Genomic DNA, 19,642 nt, shown 5'->3' with positions numbered 1-19,642 from the left:
GACCCTACAGAGCAGAAATATTTTTCAAAAAAATCTTGGTTTGTGCTCAGGAGAAGAAAAAGTCGTACACATCTATATGGCACCAGAGTAAATTATGAGAACATTTTCATTTTTTGATGAACTAACCCATTAAGAAGTTATTTCTACCTAATATCACCCTAAAAATAGTTTTGTTGGTGTAACCTAATGTATTAATGTGTTAATTTAGATGTTACCATATGAAGATAATTTTAAATTAACATTTATTTATTTTTTAACAAAGCACAAGAACGTGTTCGGTCTGAACAGCCCCTAATGTAACTTTTACGTTTGAGTGAATGAACACATCTCTATTTACTCGTCTAGCGCATGTTTACATTTAAAAAAAAAAAAAAAAAAAAAAAAAAATTTAAACAACACGGACGGACGCAAAAACTATTTCAGTGTGAACGGCCCCTAAGACTAGACTTTCACGTGGGGTCTTTCGCACAACCACACACCCAACCTTGCTCGCACAGATCACTGCCCTCGATGCACCGCCCCCACGCTACACCCACTCAGAAAATACGCCAGTCAATGTTTATGACGTCAGTCTACACATATTGGTCACCTCTAATGTCTTACGTTTGGTTGCACTGCAGAGAACGCCCACAACGTGTTGTTCGGGGCTGCTTAAGAAATCTAGTAGCCCCTTTCTGTACACTAGTTTGATCAGACTGTATAAAAGCACCGGTAATTTTATTTTAGATTCCTCAGCAATGGACAACATCAAAGAAGGGTGGTTCACCGAAACGTGCACATTATGGCCTGGTCAAGCGATGAGTCTTCAAGTGGAGGAAGTGTTGTATCATAAAAAATCTAATTTCCAGGATGTGATGGTTTTTAAAAGGTGAGTCTTGGTGAAATTGGCTTAACTTAGCGTGTTTGCTTACTTCCTGTATATTCTGCCAGTGCATAAATGAAGATCCCAATCAATGCTGTCATAGCTAACCTATTTAGCTCTGAGGCTTCTTCACTTTAATTCGGGGTGTACACTGAAATAGCACGTTGGCTTTTAGGATGTCTAGCAGTATGGGTGGCTACAGCTAGCTTGCTAACTGCATAGCCTACTGTCTGGCGTGGCATTCAGGGTGAAATATTATGAGACTTCATAATTTTTTTAATTTCTATTGTTACCACGTGTAATATATATATATATATATATATATATATATATATATATACACAATTACACAACACACACACACACACACACACACACACCGATCAGCCACAACATTAAAACCACCTGCCTAATATTGTGTAGGTCCCCCTCGTGCCGCCAAATCAGTGCCAACCTGCATCTCAGAATAGCACTCTGAGATGATATTCATCTCACCACAATTGTACAGAGCGGTTATCTGAGTTACCGTGGACTTTGTCAGTTTGAACCAGTCTGGCTATTCTCTGTTGACCTCTCTCATCAACAAGGCATTTCCGTCCACAGAACTGCCACTCACTGAATTTTTTGGCACCATTCTGAGTAAACTCTTGAGGCTGTTGTGCATGAAAATCCCAGGAGATCAGCAGTTACAGAAATACTCAAACCAGCCTGTCTGGCACCAACAATCATGCCACAGTCCAAATCAATGAAATGATTTTTTTCTGAACTCTAATGGTTGATGTGAACATTAACTGAACCTCCTGACCTGTGGCTGATTAGATAATCGCATGGATGTTTGTTGGTACCAGACGGGTTTGAGTATTTCTGTTACTGCTGATGTTCTGGGAATTTCACACACAACAGTCTGTAGCATTTACAATGAAATGTGCCGAAAACAAAAAAAAAACATCCAGTGAGGGGCAGTTCTGTGGACGGAAATGCCTTGTTGATGAGAGAGGTCAACAGAGAATGGCCAGACTGGTTCAAACTGTCAAAGTCTACGGTAACTCAGATAACTGCTCTGTACAATTGTGGTGAGAAGAATATAATCTCAGAATGTCCACATTTTGCTAGCGTTACTTAAACTTTACATTTAGTTAAGGAAAATTATATATGTCATTAATGCAGCTCATTTGACAGCACGCCCATGGCCTCTTATCCCTCATTGAAGCGTGCTGTGTCCTGCTGTAGTAGTGGGATACTTGACTTATGACTCTAGATTGTCACTTGAGATGCTTCATACTGTTAGAAATGTAGAGGTTTGAGTTATCTGGTTATATTGCTAGCTGTTCTAGCTTAGAACTCAATAGAATCAATTGCTTGTTATGGCACATGCTGCTTCTTACCTAATAGGATATTGGATATATGATACTGATGTGAGTGTGTGATTAGTGGCTCGAGCTGTTATCTCAAATGCCACATGCTTTAGTTACAGTGCCTAGTTTACCCCCCAAAATAACCCTTTGATCTTTCCCTTAGGCATAAATAATGTGGTGCTCACTTAAAGGAATAGTTCACCCAAAAATGAAAATTCTCTCATCATTTTCTCACCCTCATACCATCCCAGATGTGTATGACTTTCTTTCTTCTAAACACAAAGTTTTTTTTGAAGAATATTTCATCTTTGTAAGCCCTCACAATGCAAGTGAATGGTTACCAAAAATTTGAAGATCCAAAAAGCACATAAAGGTAGGTGTTGGTGATATGACCAGAATCTTATATCATGATATCACTAATTTTATATCACGATAACAATATATATCTCGATATAGTTCAATTTAAAAAAAAAACATAAAAATTGCCATTATATATTAAATAACCATATTTTAATGCCTATTTTTGAAAAATTCAGTCATTGAATTAAATACTTTATAATGAAAACTACTTCCTTTTATATAATTTTCTCTTTATTTGGAACTTTACAAACATAGTCAGAAAAAAAAGAAATTAGTGGTATTCAAAAAGTGGTAATCAAGCTTGCCACAATGCTAAATTTCACATTTTAGTCTGATGTTGTTGACTAGAATTATTATTATAAAACACTTCATTAATGGTGTCATCTCTGTAGACAATATCTGAAAGTAAAGCCGGTTTGTTTTCTAATATCTAAACATCATTCGAACTGTATTTTATTAAAGGTAATGTATAATTTAAAAAATCCACATGACACATAATTTGTGGGCACATGTCACATTGTTTTAGCTGTTTTCCTTGTCAGTGTTGGTTAGAATGTCAGGCTCTCTCCTCGTTTGAGATGTTTGACTTCCTCCATAGTGCTTTAAGGTAAGAAACTCAAAACTCAGTAGAATTCAAATGGGTCAAGCAAGCCGCGAATCGCGATAAAGAGAAATGTCTCGGTTGGGTACGTAACCTCGGATCCCTGAGACGAAGTGAATGAGACATTGCGTTTATTAACGCATATGGGGAGTGCCTTCTTACACGACCTAGTTGAAACCTCTCTACAATAATGCCAGTATTCTAATATTGGCTATGGTGTTTGAGCCCCGCCTGTTTTGGTGCAAAACTGTCCGCTATAAAAACAGGTGCACAAACACCATTTCCTCAGAATTTCTGACTGAGAACAAGGAGCGCATCGCTCATGCCTCAAGAACTCTGAGTCTTGTAGTGCGGCTAGCATTCGCAATGTCTCGTTACCTTCGTCTTACGGAACCGAGGCGTTCCCTTATGACTCAGTACACTTGACATTGCGTTTATTAACACATATGGGGAACAGAATCCCATCACGCCGCACTACACCACATAATTTCCCAGAAAGGAAGCATGACTCCGCTGTCTCATGGGACGGCGACCGACATGAGTTTGCCGCAGTGGGTGACCCTTGTGTTGGGCCAGGAGGGGAGCACTTAGAATGAATATATGAACTATAGTCATATAGTATAAATGAACTCCTTCACGAACCCAATTGGGAAGGGAATTTATTTATAATGTAAGTGCTTGTGACTTATGGTAAATTACAATGTCCTGAATGCAGGTGGTTGTGTAAAATGAGGGGGAGCCTGTACTTAAGGGGAGGGTATAATTATATGTTTGGCAAACTAAATAGAAAGCGCTCTAAACAGAGATGACGTTATGTCTAGGATGTAAAACCTGGCGAATGTGTTTTAAGAAGACCATCTTGCTGCAAAACATGTCTTGTAAGGACACACCAATCGTCCATGCCGGTGAGGAGGCCATGCCTCTAGTTGAGTGTGCTTTAACACCAATTGTGCAAGCCTTACCTTGCAACTCTTGTCTGAGCGAACCAGAACATGACAATTCGCTATTTCTGACTGAAATGCCTTTAAGGCTAGAAATACAGCCGATAGCTCTAGATGGTTGATGTGCCACGCTTTCTTTTGTCCCTGTCCAGGTGCCGAAAGTCGGGCGTCCAATGTACACCGCCCCCCAACCTGTGTTGGAAGCATCCGTAGTCACCACTTTCCGCCTGACAACTTGCCCCAGTGCGACACCTCACTGGTAAAATGCAGGAGCTGACCATGGTGCTTAAGAAGCTATACAGCGGCAGGATATAGTGATGCGCATGCACCCTTGGTGCCAAGCATGTCGTGGCACACTGCGCTTCAGCCAGCACTGAAGAGGTCTCTGTAAGAAACCTAATGGATTGACGGCAGATGCCGCTGCCATAAATCCCAATGCTTTCTGAAACAGCTTCAGTGGAAATGTTCTCCCCAATTTGAACTTAGACAAACTCAGTCTCGTTCTTTGGAACAAGAAAATAACGGTTGTAAATAGGGCTGCCCCCGACCAAAGATTTAGTCGACTAAGCCATTAGTCGACTAGCCGCACGTTTATGATTTTATGAATTTAATTACTTGAATATATTTTTGGGGGGGGCATCAGAAAATGGTTTGAGTTCCAGGGCTGAGAAAGAATGTTATAAGTAACATTGCTAACACTGTTCTACATTACAGAGAAATACTAAACCGTAATAATGAGCCTTTAAAATATGTTTTATATATCATTTTGCAAGTGCACGCACGAAGCGAGCAGCAAGCGACACCGGCAAAAGCGGTAATGATCCTGAATGTGTCGGAAAAACCAGCAAGGAGACTGTCTGAACATTTTATTAATTTATAGAGAGAAATGCACATTAGGGTTGTGCCAACAGACGATGATCTCAGGGATCGACGATAGTCAGAGTAATCGGCAATAGCTGATGCCTTTGACGGCATCAAGACGATATTTGGCTCTTTTTCCTATGTATTAAATTATTATTATTATTATTAGGCTATTATCAAATTAATATTACAAATAATTTGCCCATAGACACACGGACATGCGCTTGAAGAAACACTATTATGTTATTAAGAACAGATGACAGAAAAGCCGTCATGCTCATGCAGCTGCTTGACGGTGCCTGGACTGCAGGAACCACTCATCGAGGTAAGACTGCTAAGGTTCCTCTGAGCGAGACCACTCGAGGTTGAGCTCTTCGACCGCCCTTGTAAGGACTTGAAGCATCTTCCTGTCAGTGGTGCATGCACGCTTCTCGCTGGGGGGAGGGGCGGTACCATCATCCACTGACCACGTGCCTGATGTCCATTTCAGAGGGCCGGAATTTGTCACGCACATAGCGTATTGGGAAACATGCGCTGCTTGGAGATTGAGGGGCTCGCGGGGCGTGTGCAGGCATGAGGTCCACCTCGAATACAGTACTGTGCAAAAGTCTTAGGCACATAAGATGCTCCACAAAAACATTTGTCTTAAGATGGTTATTTATATTTTCAGCTTTAGTTTGTCAATAGGAAATATACATTTTAGACTCCCAAACATTTCTTTTGCAAACAGAATGGAATAGAAGAACAGGGAGCCCTGCAACAGATGGCATGGTCCCCACAGAGCCCCCCACTGAATACTGAGTCAGTCTGGGATTACAAGAAGAGACAGAAGCAATTGAGACAGCCGAAATAGATAGAAGAACTGTGGCAAATTCTCCAAGAAGCTTGGAACATCCTATCTGCCAACAACCAAGAAAAACTGTATCCAGGTGTACCTAGGAGAATTGGTACTGTTTTGAAGACAAAGGTGGTAACACCAAATATTGATTTAGCTTTTTTTTTATGTTTACTGGACTTTGTATGACGTTAATTGATAAATGAAAACTATTTATGGCATTATTTTTGAAGACATCCTCACTATGCACTATTTTTCCTAAGTGCCTAAAATTTTGCACAGTACTGTACATCCTGCTCGACCTCGCGGCCCTGCCGTGCCGCCTCATGTGAATCCTCGGGTATCACAGAAGAGGCATGTGGGAGGGCACGAGAGGTTAAATCATCCCTCAGAACGAGGGCGGTTCGTGAGCGTAGTGACTTGAGACTCCTGTCCTCACAGTGAGGACATTCTGTCTCTATGAGAGCTGTCTCTGCATGGGCACGGCCCAGACAGTAAATGCAGCTCTCATGCTGATCTGACGGTGGGATGTGTCTCTCGCATAATTAACACTTACGGAGCGACAACGACGTGAACACACAAGTGGCTCTTTTAAATATATAAATATATAAATAAATATATATTTATATCACACAAAGTATAGTACACAATATGCAATTGCTTTTTTAAGGATACTCAACACCTGCCAAAGTGCTGTGGAGAATCAGGATGCTGAGGCAAGTTCACCAGCGACGCGTCAAGCGGTGAGGTGGAGAGATGGTCTTTGATTTAATCTCAAAACTCTCACATTACATTTTGCTAATGGCAGCATACTTTAATATGCTATAGAAATTAACAACATGATGATATTGTACCGTTTAAATTTTTTTTGTTTTGTTGGTATTGCGATTTTTTTTCTTTTGTTGGTATTGCGTTGGTACTGGTATACCGCGCAACCCTAAAAGGTAGGATAAAAGTAATGTCTCCAGTGGTTATAACCAAAGTTTCAGAATTAATATGATTGGTGTGGATAAGGAACAGATCAATATTTAAGCCTCTTTTTTTTTTTTTTACTATAAATTCACCTTACTGCCTAGTAGGTGGCAACATGGGTGAAGAATGCGAATCGCCAAAAGTGGAGATTAACAGTAAAAAAGGACTTGGATATTGATCTTTCTCACCCGCAACTGTCATATCGCTTCTGAAGATATGGATTTAACCACTGGAGCCTCATGGATTACTTTTATGCTGCCTTTATAAGCTTTTGGATCTTCAAAGTTTTGGTCACCATTCACTTGCATTGTATGGACCAACAGAGCTGAGAAATTCTTCTAAAAATTTTATTTCTGTTCGTCAGAAGAAGGTCATACAGATTTGGGATGGCATGAGGGTGAGTAAATGATGAGAATTAAATTTTTGGGTGAACTATTCCTTTAAGCAACAGTGCTTCTTTTCCCAGTTTCTGTTTATGGAATTATCATTTCACATCAATGCTTGTCTTCATACAGTAAAACATATGGAAATGTGCTGGTTTTGGATGGAGTCATCCAGTGCACAGAGCGGGATGAATTTTCTTATCAGGAAATGATTGCAAATCTACCTCTCTGCTGCCACCCTTGCCCCAAGAAGGTACCTGATTTAATTTCTGTGCATCATTAAATGTACATTTTGAAGAACTGAAACTGTTTGGCAGCATAGATTCTGTATGTAAGTGTGTGTGTGTGTGTGTGTGTGTGTGTGTGTGTGTGTGTGTGTGTGTGTGTGTGTGTGTGTGTGTGTGTGTGTGTGTGTTCTGCAAAAATTCAATGACCTGAGTTTCACTCATTTTAAGTTGAGTTAATTGTCATCATTCCTTATGTCAGGTTCTCATCATTGGTGGAGGAGATGGTGGTGTCTTGAGAGAGGTGGTAAAGCATCCACTGGTTGAGTCGGTTGTTCAGTGTGAGATCGATGAGGTTGGTATTGCATTAAGACTGAGCTTTTCTTTATTTTCTTCCCACTTTACAATGCTTAGCAGAATTAATCTAAATCAATAATATCTTGTTACAGGAAACCTCAAAGTTGTAACATGTTCTCCAAATTATTTAATATCTTTTAAAATATTGAGACATTTCACAGAGGATTTCATTTTCTCTCAGGATGTAATAAATGTCTCCAAGAAGTACCTCCCTGGAATGGCGAAGGGTTTCTTTAGCCCCAAGCTTACTCTGAATGTAGGTGATGGATTTGAATTCATGAAGCAGAATCAGGATGCCTTTGACATCATCATCACAGACTCCTCAGACCCTGTTGGTATGCAGTCCTATGTGTGGCATTGAAGTTTCTTATTGCACTGGTAAATCATGATTTGGCCATTATGTATGTTTACATGCACTAAAGAAAAGTTTGATTTCAGACTGACTAAAACAATAATTTGTATTTTTAAAATGACACGTAAACGCTTTAGTCTAGCTGAAATCATACCTGTCCGATTTTTTTTTTCATAGTTGGACTGACAGACCTAGATAATGAGATTAAAACTCCACTTCATCCAGCTTTATACATGTTACTCAGCCCACAATTGGCCTTCTTGTAGTGCACATGCATGGACAGACAGACAGACAAGAGGTGATGCGAGACTTGTTTAGAAGCCTGCGCATTTGTCGTCCTTCCTTCAAATATTTGATTACACATTGTGCCATGCATACTTGAACAGACAGATGAAGACTGATTATAACTGTGCATGTAAACATACTGATTGACCTCCAGAGAGAGACAAAGTTTATTTGAAACTGGTTTTATTTCACCTGTGACAGGTCCAGCTGAAAGCTTGTTCAAAGAGTCTTACTATCAACTCATGAAAACTGCACTGCGCGAGGGAGGAATTCTGTGTTGTCAAGGTTAGTATAATTGGTCAATCTCAGAACTAAAACTTTGACGAAATTCATAACAATTAATCACTCAATGAAAATTATACTATAACATCTGGCAGGTATATAATTTTCATTTGGAATTTTCCAGGAGAGTGTCAGTGGTTGCATTTGGAACTAATTAAGGAGATGCAAACCTTCTGTAAGACACTCTTTCCTGTAGTAGATTACGCCTACTGCACCATTCCAACATATCCGAGTGGCCAAATCGGCTTCATGCTCTGCAGTAAAAATCCAGTAAGTTTTCCTTTTATCATCTAGCAATGCAATTACTCAGTTGTTTGAGTAAGACAGCATTTGTAGCATAATGTTAATTATCAAAAGTTAATTTCGGCCCTACTTTTCTTTAAAAAAAAAAAAAAGCGAAAATGAGAGTAGCCAATCCTTAAGGTTAACTTGCTGCTTCAGATGTATAGCCACAAGATGTAAACAATATCTTTTAACGTGATTTTAGTGTTATAAAATTGCTTATTAATAGGGATGCACAGACATATCGGCTGCCAAGGAGGGATGAGTTGAAGTACATTTTTGTGGTAATCAACATTATACCACAAATGCTGTCGATTGAGCTTAACTTGTATTGAACCTGGAATATTCCTTTAATATTTCATTGACACATTGTTTTGTTTTTTTTTTATTGTTTTTTTCATAGAAAACAAATTTCCGTGAACCAGTACGAGAACTAACAAGAGATGAGATTGAGATCATGGGCCTGAAATATTACAATCCAGAAATCCACCTTGCTGCATTTATCCTCCCAGAATTTGCCAGAAAGGTAAAAGGCAGTCCAGTATTTTCTATTCGTTGTGCTCTGACACCCTTTTCTCCACCATTTCTAACTAAAGTCTTATATCCCACTGTTTACGCAGGTATTAAGTGAAGCGTAAATGGCTTTATGAATGCCATTTTGTATCACGCTGCCTTCTGTGAAAGCAGAACAAAACCCTCACCGCAACTGTAGTACCACCCACTCCGGATCACTTTCCAGCCTCTGCTCTCTGACTGACTGATTGGTCAATGATCTGTTTCAAGTGGAAATGCCTTCTGTGGGAAATTCTCTTTATTTCTGTCTGGTCCCATCAGTACGTTTAAGTCTTATGAGTTGTTTTGTTTCCTGTTACAAAGCCACTACCCACATCAATCTGACATATACAAATGTAGACAATCGGTGCATGTATTGTGACAGATTCCACAGTCTATTCATGTTGTAACAGAAATTATGTAATGTAGCACCATAGGTCTCTAGCTTGGCATTACTCACTCAATTTAATAAGCATATTTTAAATCACAATCTAATGGAAGGGAAATCTCATAAGTTCTCATAAGCATTTCTATTGTTGGGAATCAACAGAACCAGAGTATCAGCATGTCTCTTCGGTAAACCTTTTCAAAGACTTTCAGGTCAGTGATAATTGTACATATTTTGTAAACATGCATTGTAACGGTTGCATTTATGGGTCAGTTTGTCATCAGTAAACAGTTTTCAACTAAATAGAATACTGAAATATAAGCAGGCCCAAGTGGTTTACAGCAATCGATTTAACGGCGGCTCTCCCTCTCAAACTGTAAGTCATTTCCGTAAAGGTGGCATTGGGGTCTTGTTTTCATTAATAGTTATGGAACTCTGGTTACATGAGTCATGGTTGCTTGACGTGGTTTATATAGAGCAAATAGCTGTTTGGTATGCAGCTTTTTGAAAGATGTGCTATCATGTATCTATTACAAATGAATGCTTTGAATGGAATCTGTGGGTGGAACAGTTTTTGGGGTTACTTTTTAACGTGAAATGAAATGTCATTTAAGTGTACTGGAAGTCTCAAGATATTGTCTTAATACTGAACATGGTTATGGATTATGGATGGAATAGGAATATTAGCTATACATCAAGATGAACTGATGAAACTTTTTGCTGATCATGATCATATGTCTTTTAAGTCTAGTTGCATAGGCAACAGCATTTTGTACTCTGTTGTGTTTTACTGAATGGAAGGGTTTATCTGTCCTTTTACCATTTCCTGCTCATGATGTAAATTTCATTTTGTGAATTTCATAAATTCTTTTGAAATAATAACAAAAGCATGTAGTTCTGTTTTGTTAATTACACATCAAAACTAATCAATTCTGATAAAATAATTGCTTTATCTCCAATACGAATACGCGATTGTAAAGTGCGGTTTTGACCACCAGATGGCGTCCTTTGCCAGTAAATTCAACTGACAAACAGAATATGCTTGTGGAGTTTCAAATCACTTTACAGGTAAATATTAAATATTTGTTCTAGAATAGGATCTATCTCTTTATACTGCCCCCCTCACCAGGATGGACGACAAATACTTTCTGCGAAGATGCCTCAACAGTATTAAGCTAAGTTGGTCTCTAAATCGAGAAATGCCCTGTTAAGTGAAGCTGGGAGTCGATTCCAAAAAGAATCGCTTCTGATGGGTTGGGAAACACCGCTCTGGGACGTGACGTGATCTTTTGTTATTCATACTATTAATCATAAATAGTGAGAATTGTGCTTTTCTCTCTCTCTTTTTTTTTTTTTTTATTTATTTTTTTTGACCGTTTATTGTAAGATTTCACTGATTCACTTTGCCTCCCGTTTTTCTAAAGAATCAAGAAAATTAGTCGATTCCGAAAACCTGGAATCAGGAGTCGATTAAAAAATTTCTGAAATCAAACAGCCCTACTTTTTTTGTTGTCAATATTGGTACAAAAAAGAAAGATATTGCCATTACTATAAATTAAATTTTAAAGAATTCTTTGGATAAAGTTAGTAACTTACATTATTACTTAAAATGTTTTATATATTTACAGGCCTAAGCAGAAAATTATTAGGCTGCTTTGTTTACCTTTTAAAAATGAGTAAGTATAAGCAACATATAAAACCACAAAATGAACCATAGATATTATTATATGGTTACTATTACTAAAACCAAGTTACAATAGGGATACAACAGTAATGCTGTATCAAAACCATGGTTAATTGTATCAAAACCTTGGTTACTGCCAAAACAAAAAAAACATGGTTACTACATTGGGGTGGGGTGGAATAATAGTGTTCAAAACAGTGTTACAATGAATGCAAACTTTAATACAGTGAAAAAGACACTCTATTAGCATAACATAAATATATATATAAATAAATACAAATTTCCAACATTCTTTTGAATGTCCATGTACTAAAATAAAATATTTGATGACATGAGTGTACCTTCATTTACTATTACTGTTATTTTGAATGGCCATGGAAAATGAAGCAATGTGATAATTTGATCTGGTCGCAAAAAGTAGTCCGTTAATTTACCTGATGAACTTTCACCTTTTGCTGACCCTTTATGCTTCGCAGAGCTAATGTGTGCTTCTAAATCACTTGCACCTTTACTAGCAGCTGACATATAAGTGCCAGCTTTACATGTCATACATTCTGCTTCCCACGTATCTCGACCTGGACGAAAGCATGGGAGTTTTTTTTGCAAATCTTCTGTAAATTTGCACTTTCGTTTGGGCATTGTTTCCACTCAGCTGTCATTTGCTGCTACTGTCAAGCAGCTGTTTGATGCTGAACACAACAGTGCTTCACGCGTTCGCGGAGAGATTGACAGGCAGGAATTTGGCCAAAAGTTGCTGCAGGTCTTTTATAATCGACCAATTGGTGTGCGAGAAGGCGGGACTTACAAAGAGGGGTTAAAGCAATGCAAATATGAGCGCACACACAATGAAGTATTAGACCAGATGCACATCATAATGCAACTAAAGCCGAATCCCGGACATTTTCGCAAATTTAGAAAACCCGGCTGGACGCTTTTTTAAGGTCAGAAAAAAAACAAAAAACGTCAGAATCGATATTTTTATGTGAGGATCGATATTCTTGATACCACATCAGTATCGGAAGTATCGATATCCGCCCATCCCTAATGCACACAATCGGCATAACAATGTAGCTGCTATCTACTTGAATGGGTAAAGACCGAAATCTCCAAAACGGTTCATCAAGATTACAATCAAAGAACATATTTCAAATCAGCAGTTAAATCTTAAACCAGTGGTATCATATATTGTACTTCTTTAGTTCAGATTACATTTAAAAACGTCTCAGTTACTTACATAACCTCGGTTCCCTGAGACGAAGTGAACCAGACATTGCATTTATTAACGCTTATGGGAGTGCATTCTCACACGACCTAGTTGAAATCTCTCTACAATATTCTAATATTGGCTATGGTGTTTGAGCCCCACCTGTTTTGGCGCAAAGCTGTCCGCTACAAAAACAGGTGCACAAACACCATTTCCTCAGAATTTCTCACTGAGAACAAGGAGCGCATCGCTCATGCCTCAAGAACTCTGAGTCTTGTAGTGCAGCTAGCATTCGCAATGTCTCGTTCCCTTCATCTCACGGAACTGAGGTTATGAACGTAACCTAGACGTTCCCTTACGACTCAGTACACTTGACATTGCGTTTATTAATGCATATGGAGAACAGAATCCATCACGCTGCACTACTCGATAACCTCCCAGAAAGGAAGTATGACGCCGCAGTCTCATGGTACGGCGAGCGACATTAGTATGCCACAGTGAGTGACCATCATATTGGGCCAGGAGGGGAGCACTCAGAAAGAATATATGAGCTATAGTCATATAGTATGAATGAACTCCTTCACGAACCCAGTCGGGAAGAGAGTTTATTTATAATGTAAGTGCTTGTGACTTATGGTAAATTACAATGGCCTAAATGCAGGTGGTTGTGTAAAAAGATGGAGAGCTCATCCTTAAAGGGAGGAGCATAAGTATGCATATTTGGCCAATGAAATAGCAAGCACTCTAAACAGACAGGACTTGTGAAGAGAGAGACGTTACATCTAGGTTGTAAAACCTTGTGAATGTGTTTTGAGAAGACCATCCTGCTGCAAAACATACACTATATTGCCAAAAGTATTCGCTCACCCATCCAAATAATTGAATTCAGGTGTTCCAATCACTTCCATGGCCACAGGTGTATAAAATGAAGCACCTAGGCATGCAGACTGCTTCTGCAAACATTTGTGAAAGAATGGGCCGCTCTCAGGAGCTCAGTGAATTCCAGCGTGGTACTGTGATAGGATGCCACCTGTGCAACAAGTCCAGTCGTGAAATTTCCTCGCTACTAAATATTCCACAGTCAACTGTCAGTGGTATTATAACAAAGTGGAAGTGATTGTGAATGACAGCAACTCAGCCATGAAGTGGTAGGCCATGTAAAATGACAGAGCGGGGTCAGCGGATGCTGAGGCGCATAGTGCGCAGAGGTCGCCAACTTTCTGCAGAGTCAATCGCTACAGACCTCCAAAGTTCATGTGGCCTTCAGATTAGCTCAAGAACAGTGCGTAGAGAGCTTCATGGAATGGGTTTCCATGGCCGAGCAGCTGCATCCAAGCCATACATCACCAAGTGCAATGCAAAGCGTCGGATGCAGTGGTGTAAAGCACGCCGCCACTGGACTCTAGAGCAGTGGAGACGCGTTCTCTGGAGTGACGAATCACGCTTCTCCATCTGGCAATCTGATGGACGAGTCTGGGTTTGGCGGTTGCCAGGAGAACGGTACTTGTCTGACTGCATTGTGCCAACTGTGAAGTTTGGTGGAGGGGGATTATGGTGTGGGGTTGTTTTTCAGGAGCTGGGCTTGGCCCCTTAGTTCCAGTGAAAGGAACTCTGAATGCTTCAGCATACCAAGAGATTTTGGACAATTCCATGCTCCCAACTTTGTTAAAACAGTTTGGGGATGGCCCCTTCCTGTTCCAACATGACTGCTCACCAGTGCACAAAGCAAGGTCCATAAAGACATGGATGAGCGAGTTTGGTGTGGAAGAACTTGACTGGCCTGCACAGAGTCCTGACCTCAACCCGATAGAGCACCTTTGGGATGAATTAGAGCGAAGACTGTGAGCCAGGCCTTCTCGTCCAACATCAGTGTCTGACCTCACAAATGCGCTTCTGAAAGAATGGTCAAAAATTCCCATAAACACACTCCTAAACCTTGTGGAAAGCCTTCCCTGAAGAGTAGAAGCTGTTATAGCTGCAAAGGGTGGGCCGACGTCATATTAAACCCTATGGATTAAGAATGGGATTTCACTTAAGTTCATATGCATCTAAAGGCAGATGAGCGAATACTTTTGGCAATATAGTGTATGTCTTGTAAGGACACACCATTCGTCCATGCCCATGAAGAGGCCATGCCTCTTGTTGAGTGTGCTTTAACACCAAATGGGCAAGTCTTAACCTGTGACTCATAAGTCAGGGCAATTGCATCGACAATCCAGTGAGAAAGTCTTTGCATGGAGATGGACATGCCTTTCGTGCATCCTCCATAGCATACAAAGAGCTGATCAGACAGTCTGAACTACATCAGACAGTCTGAACTACACGCATACAATGTACAACGTATGCGTGTAGCGCCCTCACAGGGCATAACAAATGCAATGATTATTCCTCATCCAAATTAAATGGAGGAGGGAAGAAGGCCTGAAGGTGAACCACCTGCGCTCTGAAGGGTGTGATTAGGACCTTAGGCACATAGCATTTCTGGGTTTGACAGTGGCTTTTGAAAGACCAGGGCCAAACTCAAGACATAAATTGTCGATTGATAGTGCATGCAGGTCATGACCCGTTTTACTGAGGCCAGAACCAGCAGTAGTGCAGTCTTAACGGAGAGCATGTGCAAATCAACAGAGTCCAAAGGCTCGAAGCGGGGCCCTGCGAGTGCTTTTAGGACTAAAGTTAAGTCCCAAGTTGGGACTGTAGCTGGCCGAAGTGGGTTTAATCGACTTGCTCCTTTAAGGAACTTTATGATTAAATCATACTTGCCTATAGTGGCGCCAGCTTCATGTGCGTGATACGCAGATATAGTTGCCACATACACTTTGAGCATTGACGGAGTGAGTCCTGCATCTAATTGCTCTTGAAGAAATATAAGAAGGCACACCAGGGGAAATGCATATTTATGTTTCGCCAGCCATTTGTGGGCCATTGCTTGGGACTTTGAGTACCAGAGGGGACAGTGGGTATTCCCCACTGAGGCAAAAAGATAGATTTCTGCTTTGCCAAATATTTCCCAAATCCTCAATACAGTTTGAGGATGAAATTTCCATTCACCCGGTATCACCCCTTGGCGTGACAATAGGTCTGCGCCGTAATTCAGGTGGCATGGGACATATGTCGCTCTCAGGCAGAGGAGATGATGCTCGCTCCATATAAGGAGGTGATGCGTCTGTCTCAACAGTGGCGGTGAATGAATTCCGCCTTTGCTGTTTATATATGCCACAACTGTCGTGTTGTCTGAGCGAACCAGGACATGACAGTTTGCTATTTCTGACTGAAAAGTCTTTAAAACTAGGAATACAGCCGATAGCTCTAGGCGGTTGATGTGCCACGCTATCTTCGCACCTGTCCAGGTGCCAAAAGTTGGGTGTCCATCGCACACCGCCCCCCAATCTGTATTGGAAGCATCCGTAGTCACCACTTTCCGCATGACAATCTGCCCCAGTGCGACACCTCACGAAAAGGAGATTTGTTGGCTGGGGGTGAGCATGCTCTTTGCCCAGTTCACATTGAGGCCCAAGCTCTTTAGATGTTGAGGCAGTAAGTCTTTGAGCTGGCATAACAGAGCCTCTGATTGTGCCAGTAACAGCCAATCATCAAGGTAGTTCAAGATGCACACGCCACTCAGTTTCAGAGGGGAGAGAACCGCATCAATGCACTTTGTGAATGTGCGAGGAGCAAGAGACAGTCCGAAGTGCGGGACTTTGAATTGATGCGCTGTTCCCTCGAGTGCAAATCTCAAAAACATCTTGTACAATTTGGATATGAAGTATGCATCCTTCAGATCTATCGACGCAAACCAATCGTGTGGGCATACATGCGATAAGATCCGTTTCTGAGTAATCATTTTGAATGGGAACTTTGTGAGTGCATGATTCAAATGTCACTCAATTGCATGGAGTGCTGATCCAACATGTCCTGCCGCTGAGTAAGCTTTTCCAGCCAGTGTGGACGTTTGTCGACACGGCTTGGAAGGATGTATGTGGTGTGATTTCCAATCCCTGTTACTCGCTGGGCAGAGGTGTACCGCTACTGCCTCCTCCACAGGGGGTAGTTGGGCATAACCATTTTCTTCCCCATGAGCCACATTAGAGAGGATGGTGTCACTGCACGAGCGTGCTGAGAAGGGGGCGTGCCAAGACTTTGACAGTTCATTATGAACTTCAGGGAAGAATGGGGCAAATTTGCGGAACGCGGCCGCTTGACAGCATCCAGACTGCAGGAACCATTCATCGAGGCGAGACTGTTCAGGTTCCTCTGGGAGAGACCACTCGAGGTTAAGCTCTTCGACCGGAGCATCTCCTGTCAGTGGCACGTGCACGCTTCTAACCCTCGCTGGGGGGGGTGGCAGCATCATCCACTGACCACTCGCCTGATGCAGTGAGAGACATGACGTCGTCTTTATCATCCACAGCATCAGAACCGCTGAACGAGACAAGGCCATGCGCTCTTTCAGAGGGCCGGTGGAGTGACGTGGTGGAGTTTGAGGGGCTTGTGGGGGCGTGTGCCGGCATAAGGACCACCTCAAATTCATCCTGCTCGGCCTCGTGGCCCCGCCGTGCCTCCTCGTGTGAATCCTCGGGTTTCACAGAAGAGGCGTGTGGGAGGGCGCGTGAGGTGGAATCGTCCCTCAGAAAGCGTCTTGATTACATTACATGCCCTCGCAGTGAGGACAGTCTGACTCTGCGTGGGCGCAGCTCTCATGCTGATCTGATGTCGGGATGTACCTCTCGCACAAGGAACACTTACAGAATAACATCTTTAAAAAGACACAGACATGTAAGCAACTCTTTTAGATGTATAAATATATAAATAAATGTAAATTTATATTTCACACAATATGCAATTGCTTTGTAAGGATCCACAACACCTGCCAAAGCGCTGCGGGGAATCAGGATGCTGAGGCCCGTTCACCAGTGAAGCATCAAGCGTCAAGGCAAAGTGAAGTTTGCCCGAGCACTGCAGGGGAGCGGAGAGTCTTCTCGTTGCTGTGAAGATTCCGCCTGTTGACTTGTGTATATCAACGGCAAAGGGTAGAGAGCTTCTAGACAACAAACTATCGCTGTCTTGAAGGAAGAAATTCTGAGGAAGTGGTGTTTATGCACCTGTTTTTATAGCGGACAGCTTCATGCTAAAACAGGCGGGACTCAAACACCATAGCCAATATTAGAATATTGCCATTATTGTAGAGAGATTTCAACTAGGTCGTGTAAGAAGGCACTCCTATATGCGTTAATAAACGCAGTGTCAAGTGTACTAAGTCATAAGGGAATGCTATTTTTTTAGACTGGTCCAGCTAATGCGCATGTGCATTCTTGAGTTGATTGACAGGCGATGTCTATCCCTGCATCTGTCCCTGTCCCAAACAGGATAAATCAGCCTCTGTAGCAGGACTGGATCTAGAACGTTGTTGAAGAACCCCAGAGATGAAAGGGAGAGAAAGCTAGGGTAACTCTTAGTGCAAAATAGCCGAGCCTATTTACTAAATAAGACAACTAACAGTCGTTTAAGTGGCACGTAACACACACACACACACACACACAGAGAGAGAGAGAGAACAGAACTACATGCCATTGACACATTTCCACAGTACTAAAAAAGTAAATGCTTAATAATAATATTTATTTAAATTACAGTACATTTCAAATAGTAAAAATGTTTGCAGTAAAAATAATTCTAATCACATACACCTACGCTACTGTATACATCCCCCTGTCCCCTTAATATTAACGAAAAAGTAAATATAAGAAACATAACATTTTATTAAATTCAGCACAACCACAGAGCCAAGGCTTTTTTGACATTTTTAGTCATATTATGCATACAATGTCTTATGACCTACCCTTGTCTTTTGATTAACAAGTTATTTTTACATGTATGTCTTAAACCCTACAAAAATTGGCCCCATTCACTTCCATAGTAAGTGCCTCACTGTAACCTTGATTTTTTCTTCTTTCTTTCTTTCTTTCTTTCTTTCTTTTTTTTTTTTAAAGAAAATGAGGGATGAGTTGAAATACATTTTTGCTGTAATCAATATTATGCCACAAATGCTGTCAGTTAAGCTTAACTTGTATTGAACCAGGAATATTCCTTTAATGAGGGTTCGTTGCAGGACCACAGATTTCCATTTTCCCACTGTGGAGTTTGGCAAGGCAGCGAATTCTCTGCCCTAAATTCTCATAAATCTATTTCAAACACAGTGTAATGGAGCTTTCAGCTACTTTACAACTTAAATATAAAATAAAAACTAGACCTGCTGTTAAAGACATATGCCAGCATTTTTAACACATTAACAGGCTAACAAATTACATTAATGGCAGTTTATAGTATGGAACAATGTTTTCAAGTGGGTGGATATTTATGTGAGACGTTGCCGGATCAGCCGCACCTGATGATGGTACAATTTGACCCTTTGCTTCACTTGTGCTTGGGAGGCATCGGGATAATGCTACCCCCTAGATCCAGCCCTGCTCCAAAGTGCACTATGAAGAGAGAACAGTCTTGATAACATTGCTGTAAGATCGCTTCAAACAGAATTTCCAGTAAAAATGGCTTAAAAGGTGAGTTCCAAATAAACTTTATTTTTTGAGACCCGTACCATTCAGCCCTCCAAAGCTTTCACAGTGGATTGTAAAGTCTTCAAAGGGAATAGGGCTTAGTGATGATCACTTCTGAATGGAACACACCCTGGGACTTCCTTTTCTATATCCGCCATATTGGGCATTTCAATATCTCCCATTTGTTTTAATACAAGTGGTCCATCTTGGGTTAAATAGACTTTGGTAATACCACAAACACTTAGCAAATACAGTATGTGGTTATTTAGTGGAGCTATTTGTAATTACGCATTCTTTTTTTAATTATT

General features: G+C 40.8%; 1 protein-coding gene across 1 annotated transcript; it reads left to right on the top strand.

Moving 5' to 3' along the window:
- The first annotated feature begins 618 nt into the window (after positions 1 to 618).
- On the top strand, positions 619 to 10,783 carry LOC127420141 (spermidine synthase-like). Its single transcript, XM_051662187.1, has 8 exons — positions 619 to 868; positions 7,303 to 7,423; positions 7,657 to 7,749; positions 7,933 to 8,086; positions 8,590 to 8,673; positions 8,795 to 8,940; positions 9,356 to 9,478; positions 9,573 to 10,783. Exons 1-8 carry the CDS (start codon positions 738 to 740, stop codon positions 9,588 to 9,590), a joined length of 870 nt encoding a protein of 289 aa, XP_051518147.1. The 5' UTR covers positions 619 to 737; the 3' UTR covers positions 9,591 to 10,783.
- Positions 10,784 to 19,642: the final 8,859 nt, after the last annotated feature.

This window comes from Myxocyprinus asiaticus, chromosome 29, assembly GCF_019703515.2.
Source record: "Myxocyprinus asiaticus isolate MX2 ecotype Aquarium Trade chromosome 29, UBuf_Myxa_2, whole genome shotgun sequence".
In the NCBI taxonomy this organism is placed as follows: domain Eukaryota; kingdom Metazoa; phylum Chordata; class Actinopteri; order Cypriniformes; family Catostomidae; genus Myxocyprinus; species Myxocyprinus asiaticus.
Note: the sequence above shows the minus strand (reverse complement) of the source record. Positions and strands in the feature narration are given on the sequence as shown.

Excerpts from the sequence above, each read along its gene's own strand:
- LOC127420141 (XM_051662187.1), top strand. The coding sequence starts at position 738 with ATGGACAACATCAAAGAAGGGTGGTTCACCGAAACGTGCACATTATGG. Across the intron at positions 8,087-8,589 it reads AGACTCCTCAGACCCTGTTG|GTCCAGCTGAAAGCTTGTTC; the intron begins GTATGCAGTCCT and ends CACCTGTGACAG. Across the intron at positions 8,674-8,794 it reads AGGAATTCTGTGTTGTCAAG|GAGAGTGTCAGTGGTTGCAT; the intron begins GTTAGTATAATT and ends GGAATTTTCCAG.